General features: G+C 41.8%; 1 protein-coding gene across 1 annotated transcript in view; it reads right to left on the minus strand.

The window, feature by feature from the left end:
* Window positions 1-783: 783 nt before the first annotated feature.
* Window positions 784-23,916, minus strand: part of LOC126184493 (uncharacterized) — a 474,522-nt gene continuing 451,389 nt past the window's right edge. Inside the window, exon 5 of the mRNA XM_049926885.1 lies at window positions 784-1,586. Coding sequence (XP_049782842.1) covers window positions 1,507-1,586 — 80 coding nt within the window. The 3' untranslated portion in view covers window positions 784-1,506. The remainder of the gene's footprint in view (window positions 1,587-23,916) is intronic.

Consider the following 23,916-nt stretch of genomic DNA (forward strand, 5'->3'; position numbering starts at 1 on the left):
GTCAGGTTGTATGAAATTCCTTTTTTTTCTCTCAATACAGCAGTGTACTTTATCTTCAGAAACAACATACCATTAGAGTTTGCCAGGTACGAGGAGAGAACGATGAGGCCATTTTGTTAGCTCCTGTGTTTATTTCGTATTAGTTATGATGTTACAAAAAATGAATCATTACCGTATAACAGTACTGAAAATTCTTGCCTACACAGCAATTGATGGAATTAGTCTTCATTTCGTCATGACATTACATTTCAACCTTAAAAAGCAAAAGGTTTCTTACCACACTGTCTAATAACTTGTGAGGTCACATGATTTCTGTGCAGTCTCTTGTATTTTGATCATTACTTTGTGATATGGCTTCGCAGTAGATTTTCAAAACAGTTTGCTGGTCGCTGCTGTCGTGCGGCATAAATGCACCGGTAGCTATCGTCAGTTACGTACTCCGCAGCCTTTGGTATCTGACACGAAACACGTATCCAGTAGGTCATGGCATGTGAGTCACAGCTGATGCTCTGAAAAGGCCGTATGAACGTTTTTTTTCCAGTTAATTGCGTTTGACAGAATTGCAATCTAAGTGAAATTCTGTAATTCTTTAAAGTTCTCGCAAGCGCCAAACGTCAAATGAAATGCAAGGCCGTCTGTAGTGCACGTCCCTGTGTTGTTTTGAGGCTGCTGACCTTTGTCCATCGATCCACAAGAGAACACGGTCTGTAAATGTAAAATGCAGGCGATGGGTACATGTTGTACATGTCAAATGCGGTCGCATGGATACGCAGAACACTGAAGTATTTGGAACAGTATTTGCAATACGATTTATTTTCCACCAGAACAATTTTGGTTTTAAAGAGTGAACATAGTAAGGATTCTAGGTACAGACAGCACTAAGTCTTACACGTACATTATTATATATCATAGAAATTATGTCGCTCATTTCATCGATTAATATTATATATATGATATGTCAATTGCACTGATACACAATATATCTTTTTTATGTCGTACATGTAAATTACACCACAAACATATTTTACTTTAAACAACAACAATATAACAATTAGATTTCTTCATATCATTAAAATTTAGGTTACATTTACGTTCACATGGTAAAGAGTGTACATTTTAAAACTGTAGACATGTGCCCAGACTTTTCACGTCACTGAAAACTACTTACGAAGCTATATGGCTTGTGAAACTCTCCCCCACCCCAAACCCTCCCCACCCTAGAAAAAGGCCCAACCGCTGTCACACCCCCGATGAAGCCGCTATTATTCATCCCCTTATCACTTAATATATTAGGTGTGTATGTATATATGTTTATATGAATATATACATATGTATACGTTAATACATATATATGTATATATTACCAGAGTATTTTAATTGCTACCGAACATCAATAAATAGTTTGAAAAAATGTGTGCTTCTTGTTGCTCCGTACCTCTTTTCAAATATATTGCAACGAAGTCAGGAATGTTTCACATTAATGTAACTTCAGCATGGCGAGTCACTTTAATGCCTGTGTGAGGACGTCATAATCAGTACTGTGAGGGCAATCACCAGTGCACTTCTGGCCTCTGCGAAAGCGTTACCTGCAACAAACGAAGGGGTAATTACAGCAAAATTATAAATAAAGGGTTAATTACAACAAAATGGTAATGCTTGTTCAAAGGAAACATGGTAGAATCAGCTACTAACGTTTGGAATGTATGAAGTTAATACACTTAATTTATGGCACTCATTTTTCATAAAGTCATTCAGTAGCGACGTGACTTTACTGTGCAGCGCGGAAACGTGAGACTTATGTTAAGTGGATCATCCAGCCCCGAAGTAACAAAATGGTTTCTTCACTGACATGTATGGCAAATCTGCCTTTCTGTCACGAAGACGTATGTGAGTACATTCACTAACTGTTTATAATAATTTGACACAGATATTATTCCCTGCATAGCAAACTGATTCTTGTTTACCAGTTTCCAGAAATGCTCTTGTGCAGTACCGGATGATTTTAAATCATCATACAAATCGTCGCCTATTCATCCACTACATACAATTTATAAAACACAGCTACTATTCGTTGCACCAGAAAGAAATTCATAGGATTATCTTCCAATAAAGTTTTTGTCTCCCTCTATGTAGTTTCTTCACTTCTTAACCGCTGGGAATTCCTGGTGTAGCAGTTACTGAAAGACCTAATTTGTCGAAAGATTTCGAAATCAGGTAACTTTCTGACGATGGACCAATCAATCAACGAATTATGTAAATGGTGGTTATAATTCAACTCTCGCCTACTGAGCCGGTGTAATCGGAAAACTATTTACCGTATGGGTACCCAACTTTAGAGGACTGATGGTCAGACTGTACGCTGCACGACTTGCGTTGTTTTTAGTGTTGGTGTCATGACTTACTTGAGACAGCGCTACTGGCACGGTGAAGCAGGGTTCAAACATGAGCATCAGTGTGCACTACAGGTGCAGACAGTCAACATGGCGGTGGACAAGGTGAGGAGGCCTTTACTGCCAAAGCTGTTTTATCAAAACAACAACAGCAGTGCTGATGCATTTCTTGAGTATCGCCGCCTTACAGAAAAACGGAGAGCTCCTTTTTCCGCAACAGGGTTGAAGAACGTGATTCGAATTTGGGATGAACTGGTGATTTGGAAATTTCTCCTAGGAGAAACCGACAGACGACAGCACCATTAACTGCTGAAGAAGTTACTGTTGCCATAGCTGAGAATACTGCACGCAATGTACGACCTTGAAGTATAGCACGAGCTGTGTCTCCACAGCGAATGATAGCGTCCAGCATATCATCTGAAAAGTTTCGGGCGTCAGCAGAGCAACCTCTATTGCTGTTCCAAACTGTCGGAGATGCAGACGGTCGACACACTGAACAACGTTTGTAAAACTGAGTGTAAACATGATACGCAATCAACAAGTCTTACCACCTCAAGTGGAAATTGAAATATGTTTCTTTAAATGGTTTATTCGTTACTTTCTTACATGTCCTTACAAATGTTTCCACAAATCTACAGATGGCGATAGTATCGCATACACAAAGTATAAAATTGCACTGCATTGGCGTAACTGTCATTAGTACAGAAGTGATTCATGTGAAAAGGTTTCCGACCTGATTATGGCCGCCTGACGGGAGTGAACACATTTTGAGGGCGAAATGACAGTTGGAGACAGAAGCATGGGACATATCATTTCGGATATCATTAGGTAATTTAATATTCCGCGATCCACAGTGTGTGCCGAGAATACCAAATTTTAGACGTTACCCCTCACACGGACAACGTAGTTGCTACGATCTTCACCTAACGACCAAGTGACGTTGCGTTTAGTTGTCAGTGTTAACAAACAAGCAGCACTGTGTGAAATAATCGCAGAATTGAATGTGTGAGCTATGAAGAACGTATCCGCAACTACAGTGTGGCGAAATGTGGGTTTAATGGACTATGGCAGCAGATGACTTACGCGAGTGCCTGTGCTAACAGCTCGACAATGCCTGCAGCTCCTCTCTTGGGTTAAAGGTTATATCGGTTGGGCCCTAGACGACTGGAAAACTTTGACCTGGTCACATGAGTACCGATTTCAGTTGGTAAGAGCTGATGGTAGGGTTCGAGAGTGGCGCAGACCCCATGACACCATGGACCCAAGTTGGGCACTGTGCAAGCTGGTAGTGGCTTCATAATAGTGTGGACCGTGTTTACATAGAATAGACTGAGTCCTCTGGTCCATCTGAACACAAAATTGACTGGAAATGGCTATGTCCAGCTGCTTGACGGCCGTTTTCAGCTACCCATGGACTTCAGGTTCCCATACACCAGTGGAATTGTCGTGGATGGCAATTCACCATGTCATCGAGTCGTAGCTGTTCGCAACTGGTGTGAGAAACAGTTCAAGGTAATGGTTGGGCACCCAGATCACCCGATTTGAATTCTGTTGCATATTTGTAGTGCATATTCGAGAGGTCAGTTCGTGCACAAAATCTTGCACCGGCAACACTTTCACAATTATTAATGGCTATAGAGGCAGTATAGCTCAGTGTTTCTTCAGAAACTTCCACTGACTTGTGAATCCATGCCACGTCGAGCTGCTGCACTACACCTGGCTAAAGGAGTTCAGACATGATATTTGGAGTTATCCCATTACTTTTGTCACTTCAGCTTATAGCCACCCTGGATATTGCGTCTGATAAGAATTGGTATGTGTTTAGATATCAGTTGTTTTCAGGATATCTTCTAAAGACATTCAGCTAGGCATCTGGCCTTATCAGGGCTTATATTTTATACAGACCAGAATGCATCTTGGTTTCCACCTTTTTATTGTTGTGGCCTTCAGTCCGAAGACTAGTTTGATGCATCTTACCATGCTACTAAACTGTGCAAGCCTCTTCTTCTAATAACATCTGAAATTTACGTCGTTCTGAATCTGATTGCTGTATTCATCTTTTTGTCTCCTTTGCGCTTTTGCCGCGCGTGATTAGCAGAGCGGTCTGAGGCTCTGCAATCGTGGACTGGGCGGCTCGTCCCGGCGGAGATTCGAGTCCTCCCTCGGGCATGGGTGTATGTGTTTGTCCTTAAGATAATTTAGGTTAAGTAGTGTGTAAGCTTAGGGACTGATGACCACACACTTCCATCTGGTGTTAAACTGATGACTCCTTGATGTTTCAAATTGTGTCCTATCATCCTATCAACAAAAACCTTCTTCTACTCAGGCTGTGGCACAAATGTTTTATTTGTTGTTGGGTTGTTTTTGGGGAAGGAGACCAGAGAGCGAGGTAATTGGTCTCATCGGATCAGGGAAGGACGGGGAAGGAAGTCGGCCGTGCCCTTTCAAAGGAACCATCCCGGCATTTGCCTGGAGCTACTTAGGGAAATCACACAAATGTTCTTCCTTCCCAATTATATTCGGTACCTTCTCATTAGTTACGTACCTTCCCATCTAATCTTCAACATTTTTCTGCACTGCCGCATTTCAAAAGCTTCATTCTCTCCCTGTGGAAACTGTTTATCATCCATGTTCCACATCTGTATATGACTATATTTCATGCAGATACTTTCAGAAAACACTTCCTAAAAATTAAATCTGTATTCGCTGTTAAAAACTCTCTCTTCTTCAGAGGTGATTTTTTGCCATTGTCAGTCTACAGTTTATTGCAACCACGACCGAATTCTCTCTATGTTTATATCCTCCGTACTTCGACCTTAATCAGATATTTTTCTGTACAAATAACAAGACTCATTTGGTACGTTAAGGTCTCGATTCCTTATCTAATTCCTTCAGCGTAACCTGATTTAATTCGACAACATTACGTTACCCTTGTTTTTCTCCTGTTGATGTTCGTTTTATATCGTCATTTCGAAACACTCTCCATTCTGTTCAAGTGTTTTCCGTGTACTCCAGTGTCTCTCACTGAAAAACAATGATTTTATTTCCTCTCCGTGAACTTTAATTCATATTCAATATATTTCTTTGGTTTCCTTTACAACTTGCCCAATATATATCTTGAATAACATCTTCTCAACCACTGCTCCCCTTTCATGCCGCACAACTCTAATAACTGTCGTCTCGTTTCTGTGCAAGCTGTAAATAGCCTATCACTCCCCGCATTTTACCTTCAGAATTTCACAGAGAATATTTCAGTCAACACTGTCAAAAGCTTTCTCTAACAAGTGCTATAAACTTAGGTTTGCCTTTCCTTAAACTATCTTCTAACATAAGTCGTAGGGTCAGTATTCCCTCGCGTGTTCACCGAGCGAGGTGGCGCAGTGGCTAGCACACTAGACTCGCATTCGGGAGGATGACGGTTTAATCTCGCATCCGGCGATCCTGATTTAGGTTTTCCGTGATTTCCCTAAATCGCCACAGGCAAATGCCGGGATGGTTCCCTTGAAAGGGCACGGCCGACTTCCTTCCCCGTCCTTCCCAAATCCGATGAGACGGATGACCTCGCTGTCTTGTCTCCTTCCACAAACAACCCAACCCAGCCCTCGCGTGTTCCTACATTTGTCAGGAATCAAACCGATCTTCCCCGAGGTCGGCTTATGATAGTTTTTCCATACTTATGTACAGAATTCATGGTAGTATTTTGCAGCCATGACTGGTTAAACTGGTAATTCGGTAATATTCACACCTGGCATCACCTGCTTTGTTTGTAATTATAATTGGGCGGTAGCGTTCTCGCTTCCCGCGCCCGGATTCCCGGGTTCGATTCCCGGCGGGTTCAGGGATTTTCTCTGCCTCGTGATGACTGGGTGTTGTGTGATGATCTTAGGTTAGTTAGGTTTAAATAGTCCTAAGTTCTAGGGGACTGATGACCATAGATGTTAAGTCCCATAGTGCTCAGAGCCATTTGAACCATTTTGTAATGATAATTACTACATTCTTCTTGAAGTCTGGGGTTATGTAGCCTGTTTCATACATCTTGCACACCAAATGGAAGAGTTTTGTCGTGGCTGGCTCTCCCAAAGTCTTCAGTAGCTATGACGTAATTTTATCTAGCGTTGTTTATACTTAGGTCTTTCAGTGCTCTCTCAAATACTTCTCGCAATATCATTTCTCCCGTCTCATCTTAATCTGTGTCCTCTTGCATTTCTGTAGTATTGCCTTTAAGTTCATCTCCATTGTGTATAGTCCGCAGCTCGTGATCTAATGGCTAGCGTTGCTGCTTCGGGATCAAGGGGTCCAGGGTTCGATTACCGGCCGGGTTGGGGATTTTTCTCTGCCCGGGGACTGGGTGTTTGCGTTGTCTTCATCATTTAATTATCATCGTCATCATTAGTGACTGTGGCTAGATTGGACTTTGAAAAACAATGGACTCTGGGAAAATCGGAACGTTGTACTGGCGCGGATGACCGCACAATTGAGGGCCACACTAAGCAAACATCATCATCATCATCATCCATTGTATAGGCCTCTATATAGTGTTTCCAACTTTAAGCCTTCCCTTCCTTGCTTAGGACTGGTTTTCCAATTGAGTTCTTTATTTTCATATTGCTGCTTTACCTTCCTCCAAAAGCCTCTTTAATTTTCCTGCAGGCGGTATCTACCATTCACCTAGTTAAATATGCCTCCAAAGCCTTACTACTGTTCTCTAGCCATTCCTGCTTACCCATTTTTCACTTACTATCAGTCTCATTTTTGACATTTGTATTGCGTTTCGACTTCTTAATTTGCTGCATTATTACATTTTCTTCTTTCATCAGTTAAATTTCATATATCCTGTGTTATCAAAGGATTTATATTACTCCTTGCCTATTTACCTATTTAATCCTCTGCTGCCTTCACTACTTCATCTTTCAAAGATACCCATTGATCTTCTGCTGTACTCTTGGCCCCTGTTTTAGTCAATCCTTCCCTAATAACCCCACTGAAGTTATCGAAAACCTCTGGTCCTCCCATTTTATACACGTCCCTTCTGCTTAATTCCCTAATTTTTTGTCAATTCATTTGTTTTTATCTACTGTTAATAACGATAGTTTCATGTATCAGCTAAGTTTGCATTTTATTGTTTTTTATCCTACCATTACGAAGGAATCCAATAAACATAAAATCAGCACTATGTTCGCGACCTATGCTAGAGAGAATAAGAGTAGATAATTGTTCATTCTCCCTCCTCTGTATGTTCGCCGCCTCTATTTTGGGCCTGGTCATTCGACTAGTACGATGCACGTTTTTCTATTCCAATTTGAGGACAAAATAATTACAGTTCGTTGCATGGAAATGTCCCACACTCTTTACTGCATTTCGTTGCAAAGCATTTCTTGTCTCATTTGGTACGACGCTCTTGCGGTTCTCTCAAACGTGCTTACCACTAGTTAGTAGGGTACTTGGAAATTCTGTTCATTAGGCGACATATGCCGTTACAGACGAGCATCGTACGTTCTCGGTCAGCTCCGGGCCCCGCATACGCTCTTCGCCACGGAAACAGCGCGCTCGTAAAGCCGTATTGTGGCGATACGCCTGTAATTGGCAGCTACTAACGCTCGGAGCAGTAACTGTAGCGGTCATTAGGTGCGTGTCTGTCCGTAACGATTCTGGAGACATTTAGTGCTCGTTTATCGCGTGGTTATCTGGACTCGCCAAATCACACCGACCAACCTCGCAACGCTTCACGACTCACTGACCATCGACATTCTAGCCTTACCGGAGCTTACTGACCACGACGCTATACATCCGCACGAGTTGAACTGTAATCATATCAAACGAAAAAGCAGAACCTAGAAGAATATCCACCAGTGTACGTAGAGACGCAATCCATAACTTGCTGCATCTGATATCGAAAACTGACGGTACTCGTAATCAGTTAAGTTCCATTAATATATTTAGTATGCTTCTAGTAGATAGCGCATGTTAAAATCTGTTAAGTGGTATGGATCTTATCTAATCTAGTGTTTGCTGCAGCGCATCGTACTGAATCACTAGATTAGCATTAGCAGTAAATACAACCCTAAATTAAGGTCTGTGAGTAGTCAAACCCCGAAATGAAACGGATGGTAAACATTTCTTACAAGACATCAACTGATACCTGGTCTTTGAGACTCCCCTCTGAGTAACGTCTATATGTAACGTAGTTATCTATAAAGTTTAATTAACGGTTAAGTGAAACTTCCTGGCAGATTAAAACTGTGTGCCCGACCGAGACTCGAACTCGGGACCTTTGCCTTTCGCGGGCAAGTGCTCTACCAAGCACGACTCACGCCCGGTACTCACAGCTTTACTTCTGCCAGTACCTCGTCTCCTACCTTCCAAACTTTACAGAAGCTCTCCTGCGAACCATGCAGAACTAGCACTCCTGAAAGAAAGGATATTGCGGAGACATGGCTTAGCCACAGCCTGGGGGATGTTTCCAGAATGAGATTTTCACTCTGCAGCGGAGTGTGCGCTGATATGAAACTTCCTGGCAGATTAAAACTGTGTGCCCGACCGAGACTCGAACTCGGGACCTTTGCCTTTCGCGGGCAAGTGCTCTACCAACTGAGCTACCGAAGCACGACTCACGCCCGGTACTCACAGCTTTACTTCTGCCAGTACCTCGTCTCCTACCTTCCAAACTTTACAGAAGCTCTCCTGCGAACCATGCAGAACTAGCACTCCTGAAAGAAAGGATATTGCGGAGACATGGCTTAGCCACAGCCTGGGGGATGTTTCCAGAATGAGATTTTCACTCTGCAGCGGAGTGTGCGCTGATATGAAACTTCCTGGCAGATTAGAGCACTTGCCCGCGAAAGGCAAAGGTCCCGAGTTCGAGTCTCGGTCGGGCACACAGTTTTAATCTGCCAGGAAGTTTCATATCAGCGCACACTCCGCTGCAGAGTGAAAATCTCATTCTGGAAACATCCCCCAGGCTGTGGCTAAGCCATGTCTCCGCAATATCCTTTCTTTCAGGAGTGCTAGTTCTGCATGGTTCGCAGGAGAGCTTCTGTAAAGTTTGGAAGGTAGGAGACGAGGTACTGGCAGAAGTAAAGCTGTGAGTACCGGGCGTGAGTCGTGCTTCGGTAGCTCAGTTGGTAGAGCACTTGCCCGCGAAAGGCAAAGGTCCCGAGTTCGAGTCTCGGTCGGGCACACAGTTTTAATCTGCCAGGAAGTTTCATATCAGCGCACACTCCGCTGCAGAGTGAAAATCTCATTCTGGTAACGGTTAAGTATTAGCAAAACTCATTTAGGCCTGTCAAACTCGATAATGTTTTTGTAGAGTAATCGTGGTAGTTTTTTAATCTGGAGAGGCATTGGAGTAATTTTCGTTAGAAAGGTGGGCGTACGTAACTGACTGACAATCATTTGGATGGCTACCGTTTAAAATATTTTCATGCAAATGGTAAGAATCATAATGTGAAAAAGGGTAGCTTCTGAGACTACTACAGAGCAGAAGGCAAAGTAATGCGACGATTAACACTTGCCTACATTTCTATGTCTTCTTCATCAGGTTTTATAACCCATAAGGGCTCTCCTACAGTGGCTTTTATCCTCAAGAACTTTTGAGTTAAGTTTTATTTCTATTATGTCATTACACGTAGTTAATCTTCCATTTATCCTTTAGAAGTCATTATTTTTTCATCACATTCATTTGATCGTTAAAAAGCTTTTTCCCTCATTTTCACCATTAGCGTTTTTCGGTAAGTATCTACAATGTTGTCTTTCTTGATTTCAAGCTGGAAGGTTTTGCTGTTTGATTATGTCATTGCGCAACATCAATTTGTTTACTAGGTAAAAACTCTGGAGACGATCCCTGAGAAGAAGATGAGAAGCAGTCTCAGGAACATATTTTCGGAAATTCGTGGTTTTGATGTTAGAGGTCATTTATTCAACATTTGTTAATATAGCGTTTACACTCTTCGTTGGAAAAAAGTGTCACCCAATTTCAAAAACTATTAAGTCTCAAATGCATTCATAGTGTTTGTTCATTAATGCGTCCGTTGCGCATTGCACGTTTTGAACCCGCTCGATGACGGTGTTTGTGGAGACGAACATCGACCGTCCGTGTGTTGTTCGCTTACATACATTTGTTATCCCGCCACGTATCCTTAAAGCCACCATGTGGCATCCATCGTCCAGATGGGCAGTAGTAACATGGCAAAATTGTGCTATCCAAAACCGGCGCCGAGATAGTACTGGTGCACAACGGGCCGTAGATGGCAGAGTTGGACGACGTCTGCGAAGATGTTTACGGGTGAATAGAAGTGCAAGTGTTGAGCAACTGACCCTCCAGATGAAGTAAGGGGCTACCAATAGTGTCTATTCAATGACCGTTTAGCGAACGTTGCTATGGGTCTCTGCAGCACACGTCTGTTTTATGCAACCATGGTGACTTCTGCTCATCGGCGACGAAGGCGGAACTTGCACGCCAATACCTCACGTGAACGTTCACTGAACAGGTGGACTTCTCAGGTAAATCACGTTTAATGCTCTATCGGAGAGACGACCTTTGGCGTGTATAGCGTGAAACGTCTGATACAACACTCTGCAACAGTCGTCAGAGGGTCCACGCTAGAGGGCATTCCCCGGTTGATGTTGTCATTCTGGACTGCCCAGTGGATCAACAAAAGTATGCATCTATCCTCTTGGACCATTTCCATCGCTACATGCAGTCTGTTTTTCCTTGGCACGATTGCATCTATCAGCAGGACAATGTTAAAGTCACACAGCTCGCAATGTACCTACGTTGTTCGAAGAGTTTGACCTACTCGCCAGTCCACCAAACACCCCGGACTTAAATCCAGTCGACAAATGTGGGGCAGCTTGAACAGGCTGCTCGTGCCATTCATCCTCAAACGAGAAACGTAGTGCAGCAGGTTGCGGCGCTCCACATCCATGTCGGTACATTCCAGAACCTCACTAACTCTCCCTGCATGCGTCACAGAGGCCACCACTGCAAAATACCGTTATTCAGGCTTTTGACAAGTGGACAGTGTAATATAGTTATAGCAGCCTATATTGTATCACTCCTGCAGTAGCGTCAATAATAAAAATAAAATAATAAAAATTAATTCTGCTTTGCTGTCTTAAATAGTAAAGTAGGTTTACATAACACAGTAATCTTAGTACATACTCCATTTTTATCTTACCTGCCGCTATGTGTAATGCGGTTTAACCTTGACAACAGCAAACGAAATTGATTTTGTGTAATTGTATCTACATTATTCACACCGTGGTACGCGTGGTGCCATTACGGGCTGTAAGAGGAACTTTTTCTTGCCTAATGATTAACGTTTCAATCTAAACTAGTAGAAAATACTATCTGTAGCCCCTGGTGTTCCATAAAAATAACTTCTCTTCAATAATTATGAGCTTTGGGCAGCATCTGCAAACACTGAAGCTTGGAGTCGACTATTGCGGCGCGTTCTGAAACTCAAACAGCACAGCGCTACCGAAGGACTACGGTGTTGTTTCGAAATTTCCTCCGACGCACTGTTACTAATCGTGGCAATTGTGAATTAAAGACATCACAACTTTCTAATATATTGTTCCAGTTCTTATTATCTCACACAACATTCAGTACATGAGGCACTTCACTATCCGTGCAGTCACTGTTGGACCTATCTTCGTCATATATTTTCGATAGATTTATTATGATCCTTTGAAGTAGCGCCAAACAAATGTTCAAGCCTCTTAAGACCAGTTCTCCTACATCTTGGAAATGTGCGTAGTATCGGCCTGTAATGACCGACAGCAGTGACCAATGTTCCAACTCTAGAGGAAGGAGTTACGTCCATGGCTTCTTCATTACGAGCGTAGTGCTTACCCGGTTGGTCATGGATGAGGAATAGAAATCAGTGTCTAAAGTACTGCTTCATCCCGGTCGATGTGGTCATAGAGCACTTCTGAGACGCCCACATTTGCTGGGAGTTACTTTAAATATTTGAAACTTTCGTGAAGAGCTTTTTTAATCCGGGGGAAAATTGTTTTTATCATTTCTCTAACGATATTTTTATTCCGCAACCCCTGTTCGTTGTCACGAATATCTTACTGCTGATGCTGAAACAAGGATTAAACCGCTTAGTTTTAATTGTTTCTAACAACAAGAACATACGTACCACTGGGTTTGGCATCAACATTTCAAACACTTTGCAAAGTCACGCTCAAGTGAATACGAAGTTTCGAGTGAGAGGCTATTTCCACGCCTAGAGAAGGGCTGTGAGTGAATTAGATTCAACAAAATGTCTTGACATTTCTCCAATAAAGTATTGACAGCTGAGTTCTTGGCACACCACGCCGCCGGCGCCCGCGTTAAGCACCAAGTTTCACTCGGCCGGCAGTACACAAGTTGACCTTTGAGTGGCAACACTGGCAAGCAGAGACGAGGCTTATATGTATCGCGGTAGCATGGGATCCATCTGTCGACCGCCTTCTCAGACCGCATCCACTTATTTTAGTCGTCCAGCATTTCCGATCATTTACTTTAAGAGACGAGCAGTAAAGAGAGAACGAGCTCTGGCTGTATAGTAAATAATTGAAAATATCTGCCGGAACGTGACGTGAACCCGAATATCCTCTTTAATCATGATGATGATGTCTGAGCACACCTACAGCACTGACACCAACTTTGGTGTCACTGGTGTTCTCATCAATAATTTTGTATAGTTTATCCCACGGGGAACATGGGAGATCACCACTGAAAAAATAGCGTCGCTGAAGGAACATGAATTACACGACAGCGAATGATATATAAAAAAACTAAATACACTTAAAATGACTGCAATGGCTTTGATGAATCAAACGACGATATAATGACGTCATATCACTACAGTCCGCTCAGATACGATGAACTTATTAAGTAATGAATGAATGGTGACATAACGAGTAGAAAAACCTCTCGTAATAGTGTTCAGAAATGATATTTGGAAATGTCAGACACACTGAAAGTGAATCGAGCTCAGATAGTCCAATAGCAGGAGCTCTGTCTCTGGCACAAACCTCGGTGATCGGTGGATATTGAAACCATTGTTCGTCCCGCTTAGAGACATAGAGACATCAGGAAGACGAGTGTGAAACTTTAGAGCCATCTGCATTAGCGTTTTACGTGGATGATTTTTCCTCTGAGATAGGGCTGATCCTCGATAAACGTCGTATCGGCCTCCTGTGGCTACAGGTGCCGTAATTGGTTCTGTGAAGGTTGACTTGTTGCCTTGAAAAAGGGGGGGGGGAGGGAGTACCAGAGTCCTTGTGGGAGCTGTGGATATTCATATATTGACAGCACATCTCGAACTCGCCATGAGAGATGCATTGAAAACTGAAGGTGTATCCGCTTGCTACAAGCAGAAAAGTCAGTAATGATCGAAACCTACTTACACATGAGACACATTATGAACCAGAAAGAGGTAAAAGTTTGGGATTCAGTGGTGGAGAAAGCCGTGGGAATTCGATTAGCATAACATGTAATAAATAACAATAGAGATTCCCACGTGGAAACGTTAAGGAATCCGGTCCTTGACATAATTAAATTGCAGAGAGGTCGTCAGCGAAGATATTTCGCGAAAGGATGCGAACATTTGAGCACTTTCTTCACCTGCCTCCGGGTGGTGCTCATCTGCAAGGTATACCGACCAGCATGTATTGTCGCGGACTCGAGACTTGAAGACGTGTGGCCAAAACATTACTGTAAGCGTTGGACGGCTACATGCCCGAAATTGAATGTTTTATTCATTACACTGAGATAAACTGAAAATACAGTATTCTTTTTGTTATTCCTCTTACATTTGCAGTGGCCATTCACAAACACCGGCAGCCATGTTTTCCGAACCAGTAAATATTTCTATAGATTCATAACGACTGAATCGAACGTTTGGGAAAGCTCTAAAAATAGGAAGTAAGTAACTATCCGCATTGACACTCCAGCATCAGACGAAACAAGGTGGCCTGCTATGCGTTTCCTGCTGGCCAGTGGCTCCCTTATTTCAGACAGGCATCTAGCATTCCCAGCAATACGGATGATTACTCTGCATTTACAGATGCAGTGTTAAATGCAAATCATGTCCACGTTTAAATAGAGAATACTCGTAAGAACTGCCTCCAAAATTCTGAAACAACTGAAGAATTGATGTAGAAGATATTTAAAATTTTAGACAATGAGACGACGTTCATAACACACCAAAATGAGAAATGTCTTAGAAATCTAAAGAACTATAAGATGACATTACAAAACGTTTCAATTTATCTGTTTGTAGAATTGTATGTGAAGGCACAGAAAAGCTACAAAATTTTATAAAAATCGGCACCACCTCTAAGTTCACTACTTACTGTGATTGAGATAACAACACATTTTTAAGTTCTATTGAAAATTATGCACTTTCAACCGATATTAAAGCGCGTAGTGTAATGCAGAAAATTTTCTCTTGCTCAGGAATGTCAGAGATGGCCATCTGTAAGTAACGAAGTATGGTTCATCACATTATACCGTTGGCGTTATCAAACACTGGCTGTTTACGAGACTTACCATTGGTTTCTCGTATTAACTGTGGGCCTCAGGATGGAATCAGTCCAATTAAGTTTAAATATAAAATCACGCGGGTCAATATCGTAGAAAATTTTTGGGAAGTAATTTGGTCGATCATGACGCAGCCTCGATGACTTATGCGCTAGGCTTTGGTATTTGTTTATTTTTCCGTTTCTGAAGAAGTCACCATGACATCAAGAATATAAGCAGAGACCCATTCCATGATTTGTGATTGTGTCTGTGACGGTTCCAGGAAACCAACAAGATTAATAACCATACAAGAAACATGTCTCTGTTTACTGCTACCCAGGCACATGTTTAAGATTTTCTCCGATAGAGACGTATGTTTAAGATTTTCTCCGATCAATACGGAGACTGGTCATACGAATATTCAAAATGGTGTACGATGAACTACAGGTCCATTTTTTAGGTATATTCTTGTTTAGATTCGATTACTAGGATGGTCGCTTACATGATAGACTGTGTGCTGGAAAGATTAGATTATGTGCCGCAACATACCACAAACACTAGAATGACACATCATCGTAGATTATCGTAAAACCCGGTCGACACGAACTGCATTTATCTCAAAGGCTTCCGTTACTGTAGGGAGTTTCTAGAAGGCAGCATCCTGATTGTCTTCCGACACCTTCTAGACTCAGTATTTCGTAAAGAAACCTCCAAGCCGCCAGGAATTTCATCATGATGTGCAATAAAGAGGATAGCACTTCTTAATTGACTTGATCAGTGTGCAACATGAATGATCATTCTCAATATACTTCAGTTTCAAGATCGCGGAAACAGTCATTACTATTTTCAATTCTTCTGGTTGAAACTATAGTTCCTAGAGAAGTCCCTCGACACAATTTTCTTTCTTTAAACATTACGATAGCTGACAGACCATCAAACGCCGCAAAATAATTCCTAAGAAATATGTCAGGTTGTCAGATAACTCTCGTCCGTCGCTGAACAAGAACAGCAGCATCAATTTTATTCTTTCTTAACTACTGCGTGTAGCACGAATCCATGGAGTAATTTTTCATGTTTTCTGTAGTTTCTCAGCGCCGTTTGTATTCTTGGACATATGGTCCGTCTATGCAACAAAATGAAAGTCTGTTTGTCACGTGCTATACGCGTTTCTCTTCCTTTTTATGAAGCATTTCTCAGTGTCCTGTCTTTGACGTGTGCTGCAATTTCGTTGCATAATGATTCCTAATTAGTCACTATATTAAAATTTTTAGATAGTTTCTTATTTGTAGAGTAACCAAATACAATTGAAAACTCGTAACATATCAGGAAAACTTTCACATACAATAATCCCGTACAATACACAAGAGAGTAATGAATGACAAAATCAATATAAGTAACATCTGAAAGTTCATGCTACGCACTTAAAAAATAAAAAACAGAGATATATAGCCTAATCAGATGAATTAATAACTAAATGTCCTAAGATAGATACTTAAGCAAAAAAAAAAAAAACATAACTCGCTATTCCCTCGATTCAAATCAACCCTCTTCCCTGATCAGGACCCGTAAAACACACACACACACACACACACACACACACACACACATACACACACACTCACACACACACACATACCTATAGTAAATAAACGAATGTCAGACTACATAAAAACACCAAAATGCAAACAAAAGACCAAAGAAAACCGCACAGCGAGATTTGGTAGCACTGTATACAGTAAACGACCACACAACCAACACACATTGAAAGTGAAGAAATCTACTGAAGTATACTCGAAAACGACGAAAATCGGGCATCGCGGTGTACTCAGGCCAACGAGGTACAACTTCAGGGCTACCCATATGGCATAATATTACAAAATCCTTAGTATAACCAAATACAAATTAGACCTTATGAAAGTCGAGCTCCAAAAATTTTTCTTTCCGAAAAATATGAGAATAACTAAAAACTACATGATAGTAACCTATATGGTATCATTATATGAGTCAGTTATTATATAAATAAAACAAACATGTGTTGCAGACCAATGAAGGTACCTCATTTAAATGGAAAGGAAACTCGTATGGCACAAAACAAACAGTCTTTCATGTTGTTGGACAAACGTACCTCGTCTTCCAAAACTAATTCATACGTTTGACAGCGCCAATAAAATATGAGCTACTAATCATTTTTGTCAGAGCAGCATTTCCCCATTTAGAAGTTTTGAAGTTTTATAACTGTTGAGTGAGGAACAAAAGTGGGATTGCAGTGAACATGTACGATGTATAAGAATAAAACATGACAGCACATACACGAACTGCATCTTATCCTGAGTTCAGATTGAAAGACTGCTAACTACAGCATATCGTTAGACATAAATTTTGAATCAGTACCGACTTGAGGAATCTTGGGAGGTCTGGTGCGACAGAATGAATTTATTAACTTTTTGGTTACGAAATAAGCTGAAGTGTATCACATTACATTTACGTCGATGCTACAACACTCCGGGAAACGAGGGCAAACGAATCCAGGAAAGAGCTGACGAGGTGCGGTGAGGGGAGGAACGAGACACTAACTCAGTCAAGGAAACTGTATTACGTTGACAGATGGCGGGCGAAATGTGAATTGAGAAGGTCTCTCGCTTGGTGAAAGACGTAGAAAATCTCGTACTACTGAATGCAGAAGTATCTGGCAATGGAGGAAGTACAGAACCTAAAGGGGAAACAAAATATAATCACTCAAAAATTTATCTAACAACAGAAAATGTTTACTAGCATTTAACAGCACTATCTTTATGCACTTATTTCTCCAATGAAAATTTGGTCTCCAGAAACTCTCTTACATGCATTTCAACGAAAACAAAGAAACTACCATTGTTTCAGTTATATTAAATGTATTTGCTGTAGTAATAATAATAATGTTATTACAACTATCGTGCAACAATACATGTTGAGAGAAAGGAAATGGAAAAAATCCGGTGAAGAAAAAATTTGAATGACGAAGAACCAAAGGAAAAGAAATAGTGGTAGAACGCGACTACGTGATTCCTTTTTTTTGTGAGAACAATGTTGACATTTAGTTTAAACGCTACTTTTGTTCTTGTTTTTGGTCAGCTTATCGTGAACAATAGTACCCATAAATCTATGCACACCTGGAAGATACTGATCGCGTTGTGATGTACAAATGGCTGCTTCCGTTTTTCTAGATCATTGAATCTAGTTTGTTGACGAATATTGATGAAATGTGCCTATGGAGTGCCTTCGAAAATGCATGATGTCTCAATGAAATAGTTTATGTGCTGACATCTCAAATGTACACCAATAACATTAATTTGTGAATAAGATAAACCTACAAATTTTTGGTCCCACACTTGCCTCCAACGCCAAATGTCGATTCCTTGTTGCCGCAGGGGAAAATTCAGTAGGCCTACAATTCCGAATCCTGTACAGCCACTTGCTTTAAAATATGAATGAATTACAAATGAAATCGGTAACCTGTGAGTACAGTACTTAACGATAGGCTTCTGGAGACAGTCAAATAGATTAAATAGTTAGGAAAAGGCTATGAAAGGATGTCACGTTGGATGAACGTTTTGTCGTTCGTGTTTTCTTCGCTCCGAAGAATTGTTTGATGCTGCTCTCCACGCTAGTCTATACTGTGCAGTGCTCTTCGTCCTCACATTTCAAACGCAACCTACTTCTATTTTAATATGGTTTGTATAATCAAGAGTCAAGCCTTGGAACCCCTCTTCAACTTTTACCCCCTATGGTTCTCATTATTATAAAATTTAAGAGCAATTGATTTTTCAAAATTTGCCCTATCAACTGATACGATCTTTTAATCACTTTGCACCATAGATTTCTTTTACCCCCAAGTTTCAATCAGTATCCCCTCATTACTTACCCGAACTACCCATCCAATCATCAGGATTCTGCAGTAGCACCACACTTTAGAAGTTTATATTTTCTTCTTTCCTGAGCTTTTAATCGTCTACGTTCCCCTTCCACTTCACACATACGTTCATAAACAACTTCGTAACCATTTCCAGCCCAATGGTTCCGTCAGGACCCATTAGAGTTTTAAGGTATTTCTGCAATACCGATGAAAGCCCATTGGTTACTCATGGCTCCGTTACATTCTAGTGTGTGTATATTTGTCACTAGATGGCAGCACCAACAGGATTGTGTGAACTGGTTCCGTATGGACCTATTAGAAAAATACTGTCATAATTGAAGTCGTGTTTAATGGGTTGCTAGGAGATTTTACAAGTCAAATATAATGTTTTAATATTTTTTGAATGCAACCTAAAATTTGTGTTTGAAAAGGTTCACACTAAATTTGTAGCGATGTGAAAAAATGAATCTTTTGCGTAAACGGTTTTCTTGCCACTGACAGTCTGTGTTTTATGTCCTGTCTACTTTAGGATTCGTCATTTATTTTACTTTCCGAGTAACTTCACTTGTCTACTAGTTCTAGTACCATATCAGTATACTTCCTCTTTCATTCACATAACATTGTCTTCAAGACTGATGATTTTTATACCCCATCAATACATTCTTTCCACATTTCAGTCTTCTGTTCTTTGAGTTGTACTGGCATGCCATCTGAGATGCTGATTTTTAGATACTGCTTTTATTTCCTTAGGTGTTATCCAGAGTTTTCCACCGTCGACGTCTCTGGTGCTCTTATTTAACGAATTGTGCAAATGACGGTTAATAATGAAATCTACATTATGCCTTTCTCACTCTTTTCACCTTTTCTGTCCACATACCTTTCCTAATCCGTTACCTATGGAAATATATCTAGACGTGTCCTTGATACACAGCTCCAGATTTGCAAATGGTGGCCAAAACTGGAACTATTTTTCTTCAGCGTAAATCGGTTCCGCATCAACACATTAGAATATCTACCACGTTTCGTTGCCATACGATAATTACAGCCCTCACTGTATCTCTGTGAATAGCAGCACCTTAATTATAACAACCCAGTACTAAATAAAATAGGCCCATACGCAGTGTCTTCACTGGCGTGTGATATGTTTGGTGAACAGGACTCGGTTGTAACAGAAAGAGTCATATGGCCTGCCCCAAGGATGCGTGGAAGGACGTCTGGTGTTCCTAATATACATAAACAGCTAGTCAGATAGTGTCAACATCACTATTAGATATTTCATTCGCAGTGCTGCTTCTGCGGGGAAGCTTCGTCGTTAGACAATCATGACCAAGATCGGAATAGCTTTCAGAAAATTCTCACTTTGTTTAATGAAAGGAAGATATATATAAAATAGTATAAATGCAAAGCAGCACATCGAATACAGAGGAAAAACCCACTAGTATCAGATTACAAGTTAGAGCACTCCGCAATGTTCATAAATTGAGGATTTGTGGTAAGAAGGGATATCAGACAGGACGAACAGTAACTCCGTACTAACGACGGCGAATGTAAGACTTTGATTTGTTGTAAGGGTTCTGGGAAAGTACGGTTTATCTGTAACGGACAGTCCCACATAAAACGCTAGTGGTACTAATTCTGTAGTATTGCGATCTATCGTTTGGAATCTTTATGAAGTAGGCACAACAGTACACTCTGAACGAATTTTGAGACGTGCTGTTGGACTGTAACAGTTCGGAGCAGCCCATACGTATGTTTAACAGCGATACTCGGCGTATTTAAATGGGAATCTGTAATACAGGTTGGAGCAAATAAAACTGGGCGGAGCACAGAGTTCAAGATTACAAACAAACACAGCAAATTAAAGGGAATACACTACTAACCTGACTATATACCATGCCGAAAGTAATCACCATTCACCCCTTGGCACTTCTGGGCCCTAGTCAGCAAGTTGCTGAACGCGGAAACTGGACTGATGGAATTGCTGCAGTCTCATCTGAGATGTTCTGCTGCAGTTCTTAAATACTACATGGTTGTTGCAATACACTTTAGACTTGTGGGATTCCCACGACCAGACTGACCTCTGCTAGGGATTCCACTCAAACTGACACCGCCCAAACTAGGCTCTGAACCGGTGCGAATAACGTGGCGGGCGTACACATGTTATGCGCGTCACGGGGTGCTGTAATATGCATACATAGTAAAATGGTTCAAATGGCTCTGAGCACTATGCGACTCAACTTCTGAGGTCATCAGTCGCCTAGAACTTAGAACTAATTAAACCTAACTAACCTAAGGACATCGCACACATCCATGCCCGAGGCAGGATTCGAACCTGCGACCGTAGCGGTCACGCGGTTCCAGACTGAAGCGCCTTTAACCGCACGGCCACACCGGCCGGCCCATACATAGTATCTACTCGTCAGAGCCACCTATATTTACCCTACCCTGTACAAAATTATCTTTTCTCTCTAATCTATGTTAGATAAATTTAGGAAACCGGTATTCGAGAAGTGTGGAACAGCTCTGCAGCCACCAAGGTATATCTCTTATAGGGGTCATGGGAATAAGCTAAGAGAGATTGGGGCGCGTGCAGAGGCATCACCTACGTAACAAGACTGAAATTTCTGCCATCCACTGTATAATATTCTGTGGAGTATGAACGTAGATGTAGACGTAGCATTTGCCACGCCTTCCTGTGACTCAAATAAGGAATTACGCTAATGGGCGTACTTTCCGTTTTAGTGCTGTATGTTTCTCTGGCTTCTGTAAAAGCGAATAGCTGTTGTTGATGAAACACAGTTCTTCAGATACAACGAGGTGAAAAAAGTCATGGGATAATGATACGCGCATACAAAAATGGCGGCACTATCGCATACACTATGTATAAAAGGGCAATGCATTGGCGAAACTGTCATTTGTACTCAGGTGAATCATGTGAAAAGATTTCCGACATGATTACGGCTGCACTGTGGGAATTAACACATCTGAACGCGGAATGGTAATTGGAGCCATACGCATTGGACATTCCATTTTGGCCGGCCGCCGTGGCCGAGCGGCTCTAGCCGCTTCAGTCTGGAACTGCGCTGTTGCTACGGTCGTAGGATCGAATCCAGCCTCGGGCATGGATGAGTGTGATGTCCTTAGGTTAGCTAGGTTTAAGTAGTTCTAAGTCTAGGGGACTGATGACCTCAGATGTTAAGTCCCATAGTGCTTAGAGCCATTTGAACCATTCTATTTGGAAAATCGTTGAGAAATTCAATATTCCGATATCCACAGTGTCAACATCGTGTCAAGAACACCAGGTTTCAGACATTACCTCTCACCACCGACAGCGCAGTGGCAGACGGCCTTCATTTCACGACCGAGAGCAGAGGCGGTGGCGTTGAGTTGTCAGTGCTAACAGACAAGCAACACTGCGTGAAGTAACCGCAGAAATCAATGTGCGAGGTATGACGAACATATTCGTTAGGACAGTGCGACGAAAATCTGGCGTTAATGGGTCTGGCAACAGACGACCGATTGCGCTTTCTAACAGCACGACATCGCCTGCAGTGCGCCTCGTGCCCATACCGGTTGAACCATAGATGGCTGGAAAACTATGGCCTGGTCCAATGAAACCCGATTTCGGTTGGTAAGAGCTGATGATAGGGTTGGAGTGTGGCGCAGATCCCACGATGCCATAGAACCAAGTTGTCAACAAGTCACTGTGCAAGCTTGTGGTGGCTCCATATTGATGTGCTCTTTGTTTACATGGAATGGACTGGGTCCTCTAATCCAAATGAACCAATAGTTGACGGGGAATGGTTATATTAGAGAACATTTGCTGCCATTCATGGACTTCATGTTCTCGAACAACGATGTCATGTCACCGGGCCACATTTCTTAGCGACTGGTTTGAGCAACATTCTGGACAAATCGAGAGAATGATTTGACCACACAGATCTCCCGAGATGAATCCCATGCAACAGAATGTTCGTATACAAAATCCTGCACCAGCAACAGTTACGCCATTATGGACAGCTGTAGAGGCAGCATGGCTCAATATTTCTGCAGGCTTTTTGAGTCCATACCACGTCAAGTTGCTGCATTGTTATGTCGGGCAAAAGGAGATCCGACACGATATTAGAAGGTACCCCATGACTTATATCACCTCACTGTAGAAAAACCCTTTGGGAGAGGTAATGTGTTCATAGGTAAAAATCTTGAAGTCTACTGCTTTTCCAATGTGAACTGTCATTTATGAAACTTGTAATACAGTCGACACCATCAATTTCAAGGCTGAAGTCGAATTTTATGTTGAAAGGCAGAAGATTAGAAGGTAAGCTACATACAAAATCTTTGACACATTAATAAAAGCGATAAAAGGCGACGAAATTTTCACGAAGTCACACTTTTTATTTAGTGCAGAAATCTAATCACCGCGTCAGTGATTTCCGAACACTGTGGATTATACGTGGCATACTGTATACTGCCTCCCTTGCTTCCACGACATGCACAGTAATTGTCAATTGAAAATGTTTCAGTAAATACGTAGTTAGTTATACTGCGCAGTAGGTAGCTGACTGTGTTCAAGGTATCCATTGAATTACGGTAAGGCCCAGCACGAGCAACATCTGTGGTGCGGAAGCGGGCAGAGAGCTATACTCCAGCCCATGAGGTTCCAGATTCAATTCCAGGTAGGAGTCTGTGGGTTGGGACGTCGGTGAGAAGGGGGCGGGATTTCCTTACTCCAGTCCCACTAGGAAGGTCTCAGCTCAACTCAGCCAGCTATGAAATAAAATACAGGGATTTTTTCGAGTGGGCAAAAGCCGACCTGGGCGATGGGCTCGCCACCACCTCCTCCTAGTGTCGTGACGAACGAAACGCTGTACTTACCTGCAATTAGGCCAGAAACTCGTTCGCAGGTTGAGCACCAGTTTCCTATCGAGCACGAACACTACATGTAGAACAACGACAACGGACTACATGTACATCTCTCGTTGGGCTGGTAGTGGTACTACATCCACAATAGTCCATCAATTTCTACGAAGGCATTGGAACACATAGGGCGGGCACAACTGACTGTCTTACAAAAAGCAAAGTAAGGATCCCTACTGTCAGGTTAATATAAACTACTTTTT

Source organism: Schistocerca cancellata, chromosome 4 (assembly GCF_023864275.1).
Source record: "Schistocerca cancellata isolate TAMUIC-IGC-003103 chromosome 4, iqSchCanc2.1, whole genome shotgun sequence".
Classification (NCBI taxonomy): domain Eukaryota; kingdom Metazoa; phylum Arthropoda; class Insecta; order Orthoptera; family Acrididae; genus Schistocerca; species Schistocerca cancellata.